Below are 17,980 nucleotides of genomic sequence, written 5' to 3'. Positions count from 1 at the left end.
ATTTCTCATGCCATTTCATAGGCGCTTGCTTCAAGTCATATAGTGATTTCACCAATTTACATACTTTTCTTCCTTGCCCAGGGACAACAAACCCTTCAGGTTGTTCCATATAGATTTCCTCATCTATATCCCCATTTAGAAAAGCTGTTTTCACATCCATCTGATGTACTGTTAAGTTTCGCATCGCAGCGATTGCAAACATCATCCTTATGGACGTGATTCTCGTCACAGGAGAATACGTATCAAAGTAATCAAGGCCTTTCTGCTGCTTGTATCCTTTGATTACAAGTCTGGCCTTATACTTATCAATGGTTCCGTCAGGTTTCAATTTCTTTTTAAAAACCCATTTGCTGCCTAGTGCTTTACAACCAGGTGGCAAGTCCACTAATTCCCAAGTGTGATTCTGTAGAATAGAATCAATTTCGCTTTTGATGGCCTCTTTCCACATAGGTCCATCAGATGAGGTGACCGCTTCCTTATAGGTTTTCGGATCACCTTCTTCGAGTAAATAGGTCATGAAGTCAGACCCAAAGGATTTCTCCGTTCGTTGTCTTTTGCTCCTCCTCACAACCCCCACATTTTCGTCTTCACTTTCATCATTCTCATTTTCATCACCTACAGATTCATGAGTCCGTTTAGACGTCGTAGGGTGCTCGTTTCTTGGATTACAAGGAAACGTATATAGTCTCAAAGAATGAGGCATTTCTTGATTCCATGATCGTATTCTTTTGAATTTCAGGATTCTTAGAATCATACACAAGAAACCGATATGCTGTACTACGAGGAGGATATCCGATGAAGATACAATCCACGGTTTTCGGACCAATCTTCACCTTCTTAGGTGTAGGGATCAGTACCTTAGCAAGGCACCCCCACACTTTCAGGTGTTTGTAACTCGGTTTCTTTTTCTCCCACATTTCATAAGGACTCACATCCTTATTCTTGCGCATCGTAATATTTAAAATATTATTTGCGCTTAAGATGGCTTCCCCCCACATTGATTGCGGAAGTCCAGAGCTTAGCAACATCGCATTCATCATCTCCTTGAGAGTGCGATTCTTCCTCTCAGCCACTCCATTTGACTGAGGGGAGTATGGTGCAGTGACCTCATGGATAATACCATGTTGTGAACAGAATTCCCCAAAAGGTTCAACATATTCACCTCCACGATCGCTACGAATCCTTTTGATTTTCTCAGTCTGTTGTCTCTCGACTTCTTCCTTATAGATTTTAAATTTATCTATAGCTTCATCTTTGCTTTTCAGCAAATACACATAGCAGTATTTTGTACAATCATCTATGAATGTAATAAAATACTTATTTCCTCCTCTTGTTGGAGCGAATTTTAAATCACATATATCGCTATGTATTAGGTCTAGCACCTTGGTGTTTCTTTCCACACGCTTAAAAGATGATCTCGTTAATTTTGCCTCAACACAAGTTTCACACTTGTGTTTTGAATCGATAGTCAATTTTGGTATGTATTCTTTTGCACTTAATCTTCGTAAAGTGTCATAATTCACATGTCCTAATCTAGCATGCCATAAATTAGGAGACTCAAGCAAGTAAGCAGAAGAATTCTTCATTTCATTATTGTCCTTAACGGACATTACATTGAGCTTAAACAGCCCATCACTAGCATAGCCCTTGCCTACAAACATACCACTCTTAGACAAAACAACTTTATCTGACTCTATTACAATGCGAAAGCCATGTTTACTCAACAAAGAACCAGATACAAGGTTCTTGCGAATATCAGGCACATAAAGTACATTCTTCAAAGTCAGATTCTTCCCAGAGGTCATCTTCAGAATCACCGTGCCTTCCCCTTCAATGGTAGAAGTCGCAGAGTTTCCCATGTAGAGCTTCTCACCAGCATCAGAAGCTACAAGGCTAGAGAAAGTCGCCATGTCGGAGCAAATATGCCTAGATGCTCCTGTGTCAATCCACCATTCTCGCGGATTAGATCCAACCAGGTTCACCTCAGAGACCGTAGCACAGAGGTCTATGTCAGACATGTCCTTTGAGATACTGTCCACCATATTTGCTTCCTTCTTCTTGTTGTTCTTCTTAGGCTTCCTGCAGTCAGCAGACCTATGACCAACTTTATCACAGTTGAAGCACTTTCCTTGGAACTTCGAAGGCTTCGAAACTCCTCCTTTAGGTGCCAGTTTATCCCTTTTCCCGGAACTGGTCTTCTTGGACTTGGAGCTTTGTGCATGCTCCACCATATTTGCCTTTTCACCGGCAATAGGTTTCTTTCCGGATCCCCTGTTATTTTCTTCAATGCGAAGTCTAACAATCAGATCCTCCATAGTCATCTCCTTTCGCTTATGCTTAAGGTAGTTCTGGAAATCTTTCCGACCAGGAGGCAGCTTTTCTATCACAGCGGCAACTTGGAAAGATTCCGTGAGACCCATCCGCTCGGCATGCATCTCATGAATAATCAGCTGCAATTCTTGCACCTGACTGTCAACAGTCTTAGAATCCACCATCTTGTAGTCAAGAAAGCGTCCAACAATCCACTTCTTGGCACCGGCATCTTCGGTTTTATACTTACGGTCAAGTGATTCCCATAAGTCCTTAGATGTTACCTTCGAACTGTACACATCATACAGCGGGCCAGTCAAACCATTAAGCACATAGTTCCGACAGATATAGTCGGAGTGCTTCCATGCATCAACAGCAAACACCGCCTGCGTATCGCTCTCAGCAGTGAGCATAGGTGTCTCTTCTCTTAGATAGCGAGACAAATTCAGCGTGGTCAGGTAGAACAACATCTTCTGCTGCCACTGTTTGAAGTTCGTTCCGTTGAACTTTTCCGGCCTTTCAGCGTGAGCAGTAGGCACATGAGGCATAGCTGGCGCAAAGGGCGCAACTGGCGCAACAGGCGCAGTATGCACAGCAGTCACAACCGGCGGAGTAACATGTCCTGCCGGATTGAGTGGAACACTGAACTGACCAAAGGTCATCTGTCCCGCAGAACCATAGCCTAGAGGCGTAGGCCCAGAACCATAGCCCAGAGGTGCAGGCCCAAAACCATAGCCCGCAGGCGTAGGCCCAGAACCGTAGCCCGCAGGCGTAGGCCCAGAAACAGGTGGCACACCCTCATCTGGATTAACCAGTGCGTTGGGGTTAGCCTGCAACTGCTGTGTCTGATCCCCATCTGGATTAACCAGTGCGTTGGGATCAACAGCCGTACCGCTCGTGGGAATTGCTCCATTAATATTCTCCATTAAGTCTGTTTTTCCAACACGCAAACAAACCAAGTCAATCACAGATGTAGAACAGATGTAGAATACGCTTTAAGATTGTTAGACAATCTGTGCAAAAAACCAATATATGTGTTTGTGTGTGCGAAACAGAAGAAGAATGAAGGAGACAGATTAAACAGAAGGATATGAAGAAAATCCGAGTCCAGTGCGAAACTGTCTCCTTAAAGCGTATTCGCCTCCTCACCGTATGTGCGGAACGAAAGCTTCCCAGGATAAAACGGATTGCGATGTCGTTAACAAGAACGGCACCTTCGGCGAGCTTGAATCGAGCAAGAGACTATCACCAAAGAGAATTAGGCTGTGGTATTGAGAGAGAGAGGAGGATGTGTTTGATGATACAAAACTCTCCAACCTATATGGGTATTTATAGGTGCAGAGAAACTTGTGCACTACTCTTTTCCATAATCAATTATCATTAATTACGGAATCGGTGTAAAACTTGCACGCCACACTATTCCATAAATAATATGAAACAGAATCAATTAAATATTTGCAAGTTATTATATCCCATATATAATCTGAAGCAGAATCAGATTAAATATACCAAGATATACACCATATCAATTAACCTGAAACAAAATCAAATTAATTTATGCCATAATATTTGAGCCAAATTCCACTGGAAATAAATAATTTCCATTATTAAGAAGATATCATCATATCTCACACATAATGCTCAAAATATTATTTACCTATATGGGACTTATACCCATATTTTCCAACACCTTTTACTAGAAAATACAAAAAGCTTTCCAAGTCGAGGCAGTTTGGAAAACAAATAGTTGAAGTTGGCTTCGGGTTAGATCCAATAGGCAACGAGTATAAGTTAATTAAAATGGTTTACTACGATGAACCATTTCCCCGGAAGGTGCATACTCGTGGCTTTCCCTATTATCTGCGCTCAGAAGTTCAAATATGTAATGTAGCTAGCAATACATGGAAAAGTATTGGAAGCATACCTTGTGGTTTCAAGCGACCATCTACTGAACATTTTTCATCACCGCAAGATATTTTCTGTCTAAATGGAAGGCTATACTGGTTGATGGGATCAGAGGGGCAGTATTGTATCCCTAGAATCATTTGTTTTGATCTGTCTAGTGAACAATTTCACGAGGTTCTGAAACCTGCTTGCGGTGGCCTTAATAAGCCTAATTATCTCTTGTTGGTTTCTGGAGAGTGTCTTTCAGCTGCAGTTTATTTAAATAATGGGGAAGTGGAGATTTGGATAATGAAAGAGTATAATGTGAAAGAGTCTTGGATCAGAGAGTTTGTTATTGAAGCACCCCCTTGGAATATTAATCCAAGATCATCAAATTTAGATTGTTTTTATGTGCATGGGATCTGGGCAAACAGAGTTCTGCATGGTAGATCAGTTCGAGTTTTGTGTGTCCTGAAGAACAGGGTCATCTTGATACAATACAAAAATGGAAAACTAGCTTCGTACGATCCGGAGAATGGTGAAACTAGAGACTTATGGTTTCAGGGACTGCCTTCAAAGTATAATGCAGTTGTTCACTTTGGTAGCCTCAGTTGGATCGACCAACAATAGACTATTAGTACAGGTATCGAAGTGTTGAATAATATAAGATCATGTCGGGGGCTTCCCCGTGACTCTTTGTATTGTGTTAGTTAATTAGTTATCATCAAATTTTGCCTACTGATAAAATTGTAAAGAACTCTGAGATTTTTGTACAATGGATACTGAATCATCTTGGCCTTGATCAGCTTGTGGTTCATTAGATACACGGTGCAAATTAAAAGGCATAATTGGTCGCCTTGTGGACTTAGAAAAAGCAAAAGGCCCATGCACCACAAGTAGAAAACAAAGGAGAAGATGAAATATGAATACACACTGTATTTTTCAATTTATGGGCATGTAGACAGGCAGCCGAACTTAGATCTGAGGCCCTACGAATTTTATTTTCTTTTTGATGTTCTGCCGAAAGGCATATGCAGGAGTATGAACTGTTTGGTGGTCGGGGATAGCATACAAGATGCACAAAGATGTACTCCCTCCGTCCCCTTTTACATGTCCTATTTGACTTTTAACCAGTCAAATTGACCAAATTTTGACTAAATATTACAAATTATCTCTTCATTATTTTTGAAATCTGAAAGTTGCATATTAAAATACATTAAATATACTTTCTAATGATATAATTTTTATTAATTTTTGAATTATATTATATATGTAAAATTTCAGTCAAAATATAATTAATTTGACTGGTCAAAAGTCAAACGGGGACATGTAAAAAGGGACGGAGGGAGTATATAAACACCCGCAGTATTGTGACAATTCTTATTTTATATACTATCTTATATTCCGTGCGATGCACGAATTTAATTAATTTATAATTTTTTTTATGTATTTAAAATGATGAAAAAAAATTATTTATTAAAATAAATCATAAGTTTTATTTAAATGAAAATAAAAATAAAATTATATTTTTTGTAAGTCAGAATTATTTGTGTGTACAGACTTTTGTCTGATATTTCGGTCACGCTTTATTTTCTACCTTTGACATATGCTTGTTTAATAGTATTATTGTATTTTTCATCATTTCATTTATTACGGTCAATTCTTTGCTATCTTCTTATGTATCTTTAGCATACTTTTCATAAATGCATATGCTTGTTTTTTATTCGTTAGACACATTTATATTTTGATATTAACAAAAAAAAAAAGTTATAATGATTTTCACATAGATGATAAGAAAAGTTGGTTAGCATGATGTGCAGTGATTTATGTTAAAGATCTTGGCCAGTTTAATGTTTGAAATTTTTTAATATTATAGCAAATATTGATGTCAACTCTTATTACGGTATTTTCACGTCTTTTTCTTAAATTTTTATGTTGATATATATTCGTATGACAGGATTTTATATGCGACACAACTTCTGTTAGATTATATTTATAAATGTGTTTTATATTAGAATTATAACATCTAATATAATTCATTTAGTTTTCTAAAAGTTTATATAGTTATAGTTTAAAAATTAGTAATTATGATCTGTTTTGGATTAAGAAAGGAGATCATAAACATGGAAGAAGAAGACAAAATTTATTTTGAATTAAGAAAATGTTTTTGTGATTGCTCGCGGCATCCGGTGCCACCCTTGTTAGGGTTGAACTTCCCCTTATAATCACACATTCTTTGTTAGTGTAGTTTTTTAACACCAATATATTTTTATTTTTTCCAGTTTATTCAAGTTAGCATTTTCTCGTTTGTGTTAGTCAAGGAATAATTTCTTTCTATTAAATTTAAATATGCATTAAAATTCTTTTGATTAAACTAATTTTGTAATATTAATTGTTTATTATTTTATTTTCTGTTTAAAAAATTTTGTAATGTTAATTATAATTTATTATGTGGAGATTAAATTTAACTTATTAAAAATTTGGCATAATATTATTTTTGTTTGGTTTGTTGTTTAACAAAATATATTAGATTAATATAATTTTATCATAGTGTGATTTATATGTTTCCAGGATTAAAATTGGTAGATAATATTTGTTTTAGATTGAAAAATTCAATCATAAACATGTGAAATACAAAATTTATTTTGAATTAAGAAGAGAATCTATAAATATGCCAATAAATATCGGTTGGCTGATAAGATGAATCATCATTTTTTTCCTAAACCAACGGTGCTTATCTGCTTTATACATGATCCAATGGTTGATAAGTTTTTGGCGATAATACAATAACCAAATTATCTTCGTTACGATATAATTACTATGATAAAACTTAAAAACACTACTTCAATAGTGTTTTATATCTTTTTAAAAATTATAATTTATTATAAATAATAAAATAAAAAATATAGATGATTGTAAAAATGGTAATCGGGAATAATTATTGATTAGCTAGAGATTGATCATATGATTCAAGTTATTGATCAGAGAATAATAGAAGGATTCATTGGGAAAGATTTAGATAATTTATAATAATAATAATAATAATAATAATTTATTATTTAGTATATTATTTAAAAAATTTATAATAATTAATCGAATTTTAAAAATGAAATCAGACTACAGGATTAATCACGGAATCTGGAATTTGAATCATGCTTTTGAGTTGTTAAAGTGAGTTGGGTATTAAAATTGAGGAGGTAAAGTTGGTGATTGGAGGTATTGTGATCAATTCGCAGTCTGCACAGCTGGTATTAACGTAGAAAGCAAGAAAGCAGAAATATTCCAAGTGTGATTGATTAAGAAAGGGCCTACTTCTTTACCAAATAATAATCGAAAAGATAAAATGTCATAATGAGCATGCATGTTAAACAGTTGAATAAAAGAACTTCAACTTTGCTATACATGTATACTTCGTGTGATCATACTTTGCAGGGGAATTGTGGAGCTGTTGGTACACTTTCTTAAATGCTGCAATTCTAACTTTTGAACTAACCTCTTCTTAAATTTAATCAAGTTCATCTTTCACTCATCATTAGATAACGTCAAATGGCTAAAGCATAAACTTTTTTATGTTAAAATTCGATTTTAATTCTCGATCATCACTTACAAGTAATCTATTCGAATGCACAAAGATGGTCTTTTTATATATTTCGGTGAAAATTTTCAGATTCTTAATCATGTTTCTGGGTCCAAAATGAATACTTCCGCTGTTTTAAAATATAAGTCGTTTAACTTTTTGACACATATTTTTAAGTTCTCTGATTGTATAGTTAAAATTATAATTCAAAAAAATTAAAATTTAAAATAAATTTTTTAACTAAATGGTCAAACGATTTTAGAATTGTGTCCACAAACTCAAAGATAACTCTTCTCACAATTCTTTTCAAATTATTGAAAAAATTGGTAAATGTGTTTGTTAAGTCGAACACATGAAAGATTTTCAAATGTTAATTCCCAGCTAATCCATTCAATAAAGTACCTGAGCTAAATCACGACTATATCACCTTGTTTTTAAGAGATGAAATCACTAATCAATAATTGTTGTTAAGTAACTCGAGCACATAGGAATATGATTACATCTGTGTCTGCCTACATATCAAGTTATGGGCATCGCATGATTATTGACAACTTTTTTCGAAGCAGACCCACAACTTGAGAAAACAATCTGAGCGGCGGACTGGAAAGCCAAAGTCACAGGTGCATGTCCCGGGCTTTTTATTATTGCACATAGCAATAAAAAGTTGAAAACCATCAACAAATAATATGGCGTCACAGACTCACAGGCTCGAAGACGTTACGATTCTCATGTCTCTCACCGGTAGGGGTGAACATAACCGACCCAACTTACGAAACCCGACCCAAACCAACCCTCTTTTGAATCGATTAAACTGAACCGTCCAAAACCGATAGTTAAATGGGTTCATTTTCAAAAAACCCGAATAAATTGGGTTGGGTCAGAGTTTAACATATTATAACCCTCAACCAACCCAACCAACCCGTTTATATACAAAACAAATAAATTAGTTTCCGTCACATCATCTTTATGTTTCATTTGATTGTATTTTAGTATTTTAATTTGTTTTGCTAGGTAATATTTGTCTAATTCATGCTAGCTTTTTTTAGTACACCTTTTAGCTATATTTTAGAAATGTCAATGACATCAAGCTAGCATAGTTATTTTTTTGTAAACATCAAGCTCTCTGATATTAAGTGCATCCACATAATTCATAAATACTCCCTCTGTTTTTTTTTATATGACGCTTTGACTTTTGGCACACACTTTTAAGTGCTTTGACCGGGTAGTTAAAAATATTATTTTTAAAATTTTCTTTTTCTGAATAAAAGTTTTGATCATATATTATTATTCAGAAAAAGAAATTTTAAAAAATAATATTTTTAACTACCCGGTCAAAGCACTTAAAAGTGTGTGCCAAAAGTCAAAGCGTCATATAAAAAAAACAGAGGGAGTATTTTATTATTTTGGTTTCCTGACTCAATGCCCATAGTATGTGAAATGAGATTGATCTAGGAAATATTAGAAAGAGATATGTGAAGTAGAGTTCATTTTGGAAATATGAAAGTTGAAGTGGACAACTAAATTGAAACAAATTTCTTTCTTAAAAGTGGACAGTGAAGGAGTATCTATTTTTATTTTAAAAAAATAAATTTTTATATTATCATGTCACAAACAAAACAATTAATTGTTTATTACCGTTCACAAGTCCAATACTTAATTTTTGACATGATAATATAAAATTCTAAACCGCTCAAACCAACCCTGTGACGCCCCCAAATCCACATCATGCAGATCTGGTCCGCCACTATTCATCTGGCTCAAAACAACACTTGCATTATATATTAATATTACATAATCCAACTCTTGCCCCACAAGTCCAGGGTCGATCTTCTTACAACATTACTACCGAGTCTAACTTTATTACATAAAGGGAAGTCTGATTTCAGACCATTATAATAACTATAGCTCATACTACCAAGCGGTGTAGTCTAGCAATCTCAGCTTGGGTGATGCGCCTTTTCCCTGCCTTTGCCAAAAACCCATATCCGGCGGTTCTCTTGTGTTGTGCCATACTTACTATCTACTGCTCAGAAAGGAATAAAATAGATGCAAGAATGAGCAACCAAATTGCTCAGCAAGTCCACATAGAAAAAAAAAAAAAAAAAAAAACAATCAACAGAATATACACGTAAGGCATAGAAAACAATTCAAGTCAAAGTAACAAAGCAGCTACCATCAAATGACAACACAAGTTCAAGTAAGGAAAACGCTGGTCTTCCACCTTTCGGTAACACTACATGGCTCGATCAGCACCATTTCGTGAATACCGTTCTCCTGTGTGATCTTTGCAGTCTGATCGTAACCGCATAAGACACACCTACCATTCTCATTTGCTAGCATATGGGTTAACATTTGTAACCCTAAACTATCTGCCTTACCAGATAGTAAATTCAACACTACCACGAATTTAATAAATTCGTGTTGACCAGCTTGAACAGATTCCTCCGAATACAAAGAAATTCTCCCAAATAAACACTTCTCATCTCTACCAAAGAGGTGCGAACAATGCATCCTTTAATCACAATTCAAGGATTTTTAGTGGATAGATCAGAAATAGGATCATATATGAGACGATCTCTTAGAATTATTAGATTGAGATCATCATTGTGGTGTATATTCATTCCAATTCTCGAGTATTAAATCATGAATCACAAAAAATTTTGTAACATCAAAGAAATATTGATTATCAGAAGTAGTCGCTTCCGAACAAAGGAAGGACTCAAGATACAGAATAAACTTTTAAGTTGTCAAAATGAGATTTGATGTCAACTTGAGTTGAAATAATGTGAAACATAATATTATTCATAAATAGCATATTCTACAGATCTTCTACTCAGGCAACGGGGATCTCCCTTGTAACGCGTTCGCGGTTTGCGAAGTTCTAAGCCTTTGATTTCCTTCTATTTCACCTATATTCTCTGCTCGCGGCATCTCTTATTTCACAAAAGGCTTATTCACACCATGAGTCCAACGTTTCTTTTCTATATTTTGATTGTTTTGCAGGGGTTTCCGTTTCCTATCGACAATCTCTCTGTTAAACAACTCATTGCTTGCCTCAACTATACAAGTTTTGTGCACTTACGTCGCATAGCTAGCAATCTTGAGAACAGTAACCCTACTCTGAATCCAGGGCTTTAAGCCCGGCTGTAAACGTTTAGCTTTCTTTTCGTCCGTATTTACTCGATGTGGAATTAATTAATTTAGAAAGTTCGATAAACTTAGCTTCATGTTCAGCTACTAACATATTCTCTTGCTTAGGTTCTAGAAATTTGAGCTCTATATGATTCTCTAGGTGTTTAGGAACATACTTCTCCAGGAATAACTTTGTAAACCTAGTACATGATATCACACTAGACTCTTCTAGAGCTTGTTTAGCTTCCCACCAATAATTAGCCTCTTCATTAAGTAGCAAAGATAGTTTTCTTATCATCTTCTACACCAATTATTTCAAAAATCTTTTCTATTTCTCTTAGCCATATCTTGGCTTCAACGGGATCTATAATCCCTTTAAACTCTTGGGGTTGCAAAAATTTGAAAGGTTTGATTGGAAAGGTAAGTTTGATAAGTTGACTCGAAGAACTTCTCTCAGGATTGCTTTCAAAATTCTGGGTATATATGTTGTTGAAAAAGATCAACAAGTAATTGAACAGGATATGTTCTGGGTTGGAATCCAGGTGGAGCATCTAGTATTGATTCATCAACAGTGTTGTCATTCAGGTTTGAATTCGCCTCAATATATAAGAGTAAACGAAACAGTCTAATAGGTCTCATCATTATACAAAATACAAGGTTTATCCAAAAATACAACAAGGTGCAATTTTGTAAAAAAAAAACACAGTGTATAACTTTTGAAAACAGGTTCTACATTTTGGTTGAAAATACAAGTGGTACCAAAGTTGCATATGTTTGAAATTTTTTTTAAAACTTTAAAGGTTGCACCTTTTTTTTTTTTTTTTGAAAACTCTAAAACTTTAGAAACTTGAACATTTCTCTTTTTGGAAACCTCTAAAAAACTTTAAAAGGTTGAATAAATATACACATTAAAATTTCACATTGGATTATTGATGTAGCAGATACAAGATAGGTTGACAGGAATGAAACAGGTCAAAAGTAGTTGATAAGTGCATGAAGCATAGGGGAGATATAGACAAAGAAAGAGACACCAATATGACAACAAGATTGATCATCCTTCCCCAAAGTGGTCATAATATCCGAAGCTTTTAGGGTACAAGTCATGATAAACCCGAACCAACCCAACCCAATATAAAAAGGGTAAGGTTGGGTTATGCATATATTTTTGGATTAACGGGTTGGATTTTTAAAAACCGAACTAATTGGGTTGGGTCGTTTTATTGGCTCTAACCCGACCGACCCAACCCGTGTTCACCCCTACTCACCGGTGCTGTGGCATTAAAAAACTACGGTCATGTTTGGCCGGGTTTAAAAGCTCGGTTTCTGGATTTATGAGTTAAAAGGAATTATTTGTATACTTTGTGTAAAACATCAAAAAATTCTTATAAGAATGTGATAATACTAGCTTTTATTTCACGTTTTCTATTTCTTTCTCAAACACTTAATCACTTATAAGTCTTTAACTTATTTCTAAATTCTACTTTATTTTAAGCAAAAATCACTTATTTTAAATTCACTCAAACAACCCCTATTTCTCCGCAAGAACCGTCAGGTATAGCATGAAAAGATATGTTGATACTTAGACCGTTTGGGTGAGTTTAAAATAAGTGCTTCTTGTTTAAACTGAAAAAAATGAAGTAGAAGTTAGAAATTAGTTAAGACTTATAAGTGATTAAAGGGCTTGGGAAAAAAGTAGAAGTCATGAAACAAAAGTTAAGATTCTTAGCTTTTTATAAATGTTTCTCAACTTTTTACACAAACAGTACGAGTAAGTGCTTTTAACTCATAACTACTGAATCAGAGCTTAAAAACTCCACCCAAACACCCGCATAACAGGCACAGGGAGGTTTTTGCATCCTCTGTAATAACAAAAGATAATCTGTTTTGAGATATTGGTTGACGATCGAATTGTCAGTAGATAATGATTTCTTAGATTATAGTACAAATTTATGATGACAATAAAATATTAATAATTATTTTCTGAGACTAACCGAGTTGGACGTGAACGGGAGAGAGATCACATGTATCTTCCTGTTTGAGCAGTGTTGTGAAAAGCGCAAATCGGTTCTAAGTGGTAGGAGGATCTTCTGGCGCTTAAGCGGTAAAGCGGACACTTAAGCGGAATATTAAGCGGGCCAATAAGTGGATTAATTAAATATAATTAAATATTTAGTTATAATATTAATATATTTAAAAATGATATTATGTTGTGTTAAGAATATGCATTTTTAATATTTTTGATAAAATATATTTTTTAATTTTATAATATAATTATAGTTATATTATTAAAAAATTAATATTTCAAAATTATTTTTTTATAAAAAAATTAGCAAGTCAACATCATTTTGACCACTTAATTACCGCTTAATCCGTTTAATTGTCCGCTTAATTTTCAAAAAACGCTTAATTTCCCCTTTAGTACAAAATCAAAACGCTTTATGACCGATTTCGCTTAGACGACCGTTTAATCGGCCGCTTAATGCGCTTTTTACACGACACAATGTTTGAGTCATGTATGAGTATGAGAGCGGAATGCGGATAGTAGACCACTTGCTGAACTGGACTATACTATTATAAATACAGTGTCACAACACTTGTGACCCAGAAAGAAAGCTAGCTTGGCTAGTCAGCGACAGACATGTGCAGTTTGAGATACTATTTCACAAATAATCAAAATCTACCCACTCGCTTTCTCACCGAATCACAAGTTTAAAATCCTCTTTTCTTCCCGATCCTTTTGTCTTGTTTGACTTTCTATGATCAAATTGACTAAACTTAATTGATTAAACAAAAAGTCAAACAAAATAAAAAAAGTGAGAGAGATAGAGTAATTAATTAAAACTAAATTATAACTTGGCAATATTGTATTTAATTTTTCTATGTTGACACCTTAACTCCTAAGTTGATTTCCAGATATATAAGTCGACAACGTATATTCTCTGAAATGTCGATGTATTTTAAAATTAGATAGGCTAATTTTAGATGATGCGGAGAGAAAGCGAGGGATGGGGCAAAAGGGTATGTGAATCCAGAAGGTACGAAATGGTCCCGTTCTGTCCATTTGAAATTCGCCTTTTTTTTTTCTTTTTTTTCTTTTTCACTGATTTATCATTTTTGGTTTTACTCATGTACTCTAGGTATATTGTAGCCTCCGAGAATATGTAATAATCAGTTGTATATATTTTATTTTCGGGTTAATTATCAAACGGATCACTAAAGTCGAAAAATGGTATCAACTTCATCACTCATCTTCACGGGGTCTCAAGTGGATCATTAAACTCGCTTAATGGTATCAAACTCATCACTGCCGTTAAAAAAAGTAACGGAAGTATAGACGGAATGACAGATTGGCTGTTGACGTGGCACATTAATATAAAAGATTGAAGAAAACAAATGAAAGAAAATAAAAAAAAAGTAGAATATAAAAAGAAAAAAAAGTAAACAACAAGAGTAAAAATATACGTCAACAGTAGCTCAAGTCAAATTTTTATCTCAAGTGGACTACTGTAATATTTTACTAGTTCGAAGTGATCGGGATTGTAAAAATTTAAAAATATTTTTTTGCCAACAATAATATTTACATAAATAAAATTAATTAAAAGAGAAAACATTTTAATATTATTCGAAAATAATTATAATCTAATAAAAACATAAAAGTTAATCTTGGATGTTTAGTTATTTATATCTTAAAATTTAGTTTCATGCATTTATTTAGATAATTATATCCTAAAATTAATTTAATAAAAAGATTGCATACTTTATTTCTATATAAACTTCGAATTATGTGGTCTGCCACATGTCAAACCCTAGAGCCATGCTGTCATTCCGTTATACTTTCGTTACTTATTTTAACGGCAGTGATGAATTTGATACCATTAAGCGAGTTTAATGAGTCACTTGAGACCCCGTAGAGATCAGTGATGAAGTTGATACCATTTGTTGACTTCAGTGATGAGTTTGATAATTAACCCTTTTATTTTCGTTAAACACAGAATTTCAAATTGTATATAACAAAACTCCAAATAACATGGCATATATGAAACGACGAGAGTGATTCAAATAATTTAAACATTTCATATCGTCTCATGAAATATTTGAATGTGACTTGGAGAATAATAAAGTTGGGCCGGGTTTAAATTTTTTTTTTTTTTATCAAATTTGAAATTACTATATTATTCGGATTTCACAAGTCTAAGTAGAGTTTGTATTATTATTACTTGTTATATCTCACTTATTCGGTTTACCTCAGGTTTTACTTTTTTATTTAATTATGTTATACTCCCTCCATTCCAAAATAATAGTCGTTTTGACTTTTTCAAGTATTTTGAGGTGCATAGAAAACATATTTCTAAATATTATTTTTCAAATTTTCTTTTTTTGAATAAAAATAGGAATGTTAAACTTTTATTCAGAAAAAAAAAATTCAAAAATAATGTATAGAAACATGTTTTTTTTACCCCTTAAACTATGTGCACAAAATCAAAGCGACTATTATTTTGGAATGAAGGGAGTATAAGTTAATAAATATCCAAAACTTTTATCAATTTTTGCATAAAATAACAACTTAATACTTAATTCATCAATAAAGTGAATATGGATAACAGACAGACGTAACGGCAAACGTGGTCATAATATATGCGGTCATGAGAGAATATTATTTATATAAATAATTTTCATAAGAACGCATATAATTTACTTTTTCCATATATGAAAGTACGACTATAAAAATATTTATTTTCTGTGACGATGTCCGCGTTGTTATTGCGTTTTGCAGTGGCGAAAATTTGACCAAATTCTGTGCACGTTTCGGTTCGCGTTTCAGTAAAAAATCGCACTGTCCGGGTCTGAATCAGAGCGGATCGCAAATACTCCTACGTAATGTTTATTTTCGATTTGAATAGTAAAATATAAAAATAAAAATGACACGCGAAGGAAGGGGAGAGGGTGATGCTGAAGATTGAAGAATAAACAGCAAGATAGTCAGAGCACGGGGGAGAGGTGACTTGAGACTTGAGAGGTTTCACTTAACTTTCACTTTCCTCTCAGTCCATGTGCTTCACTTTCCTTTGCCCACTTCATATTTCTTTTGCATTTCAATCACGCTCTCAATGAGTAATACATAGTAGTAATTATTTTATTTATTAAAAATTCGTTTGCCATTTCAAAAGGGGAAAGTGGATTCAAAAACTAGAATTACTGATGGATATAAATAAATGGGTCTTTCTAGTGTGTGCCGATGGACACACATTATATACTAACGGGGCTGTATTCGATTGGAATTTTAGTGCATTGTTTTTAGTTAATGATTTTTAATGGATTGTATGAGATTTTGATTTTGTGCGGATTCTTGATAAAATGTTGCAGAGTTGATAGGATTTAGGTACAATGCTTCAAAATCCTATTGATTTTGGTGGAATTTCAAAAAATTTAAAATACACTGAAGAATGCCGCAAAATCCATCATTTTATAAAATGAAAAAAAATCCATCAGCATTTGAATACCATCAGATTTTAATGGATTTTAAACAATCCCAATTGAATACCATCGGATTTTAAAGCATAATTTAAAATCCCAATTGAATACCACCAGATTTTGCAGCGTAATATTTAAAATCCCAATTGAATACCTCAAGATTTTAATGGATTTCAAACAATCTCAATCGAATACCCTCAGATTTCATGAATGCAAAAAAATGCTTTAAAATCCCAATCCAATATACCCCTCTAAATTTGAGCAGTTTGGTGGATTTTAATTGATGGATTTGGTGTAAATGCAGAGAGGTCATCTTTATTTATGATTATATGACCAATAAAAATGCACCAAATGCATGGGATTTAGTGTTTATTGTGTGTCCATTGGCACACCATAAAAAAACCGTAAATAATTTGTCAAATCACCAAATCACTCAATTAAAAACGTGAAACTTAAAACTACCTTAATCAAATGCTAGTCACATTTAATACTACTCCCTCTATCTCTCTCATTTTTTTCAAAAAAAATTTACACCGCTCGACACGCATTTTAAGGCGTATATAAAACATAGTTGTATAACTTATTTTTAAAAAATTTCTTTTTTGAATAAAAGTATAAACAACAAACTTTTATTCAGAAGAAAAAAAAGTTCAAAATAGTTTATTAAAATACATTTTGTGAGAGTATTAGAATGTCTGCCCAACTCCACCCCCCCAATGTAAACAAATGAGAGGGACGAAGTGAGTAGTTCCTAACTAAGATTTTCATTCAAATAATTTATTGTATCCTCGTTTTCTTTATATTTGTACTAACATTGTTGTTCATATTTAAATAAATATAATAAATCAATTTAATTTTATTAGTATTTTCAAAGGATAATATAATTTTTGATAATTATCATTTCATTCAATGTGAGTGAATAGAAAATAGATTTCTCATCATGGACAAGATAAATATAACGAAGGAAATATTTAACATCAAGATTTTTCACTGAATACATAAATATTTACTCTTTTTACATTACTCATTTCGGTAGAAATCTGATACTCTCACCTTTCCTTCTACATTGTTTATTTTCACTGTTTGCGAGTATGTTGATACTCCTCTAAAATATAGTTTCACAATTTTTTTTCAAATTTTTTTATTAAAGTAATATTTAAATATCAAACTTTCATTCAGGAGAAATTTTTTTTAAAATATATTATGAAATCATATCTTAAATGAGATTTAAAAGACGTGCCAAAAAATAATGTAATAAAATGTGAGGACAAAAAGAATATAAATTATCTTTTATAAATGAATTTACGTGCATCTCCACTCACCTCATAACATAAAAAAAATGTTATCCATCTATTTCATCAACTACGATTTCACCAAGAGCGTACGTTAAAAATCAGAAAAAAGGCATCTTACTATGGGACCGTTTGGGTGAGCTTAAAATAAGTGCTTATTGCTTAATGTAAAAAAGTGAAGTAGAAGTTAGAAGCAAGTTAAGACTTATAAGTGATAAAAGTGTTTGGGAAATAAATAGAAGCCGTGAGACAAAAGCTAGTAATCGTAGCTTTTTTTAAGTACTTCTTGACTTCTTACACAAACGGTACAAAT

The 17,980-nt window shown here is 33.4% G+C and overlaps 1 protein-coding gene across 1 annotated transcript; it reads left to right on the top strand.

Moving 5' to 3' along the window:
* The first annotated feature begins 4,110 nt into the window (after nucleotides 1-4,110).
* On the top strand, nucleotides 4,111-4,824 carry LOC108194447 (F-box protein At3g07870). Its single transcript, XM_017361389.2, has one exon. The coding sequence runs from the start codon at nucleotides 4,111-4,113 to the stop codon at nucleotides 4,822-4,824; it is 714 nt and encodes a 237-aa protein (XP_017216878.2).
* The last annotated feature ends 13,156 nt before the right edge of the window (nucleotides 4,825-17,980 follow it).

Source organism: Daucus carota, chromosome 7, assembly GCF_001625215.2.
Source record: "Daucus carota subsp. sativus chromosome 7, DH1 v3.0, whole genome shotgun sequence".
In the NCBI taxonomy this organism is placed as follows: domain Eukaryota; kingdom Viridiplantae; phylum Streptophyta; class Magnoliopsida; order Apiales; family Apiaceae; genus Daucus; species Daucus carota.
The sequence above is the reverse complement of the archived record's forward strand: the minus strand, read 5'-3'. Positions and strand labels throughout refer to the sequence as shown.

Bases quoted from the DNA above. Each gene is read 5' to 3' on its own strand.
- LOC108194447 (XM_017361389.2), top strand. From the start codon at position 4,111: ATGGTTTACTACGATGAACCATTTCCCCGGAAGGTGCATACTCGTGGC.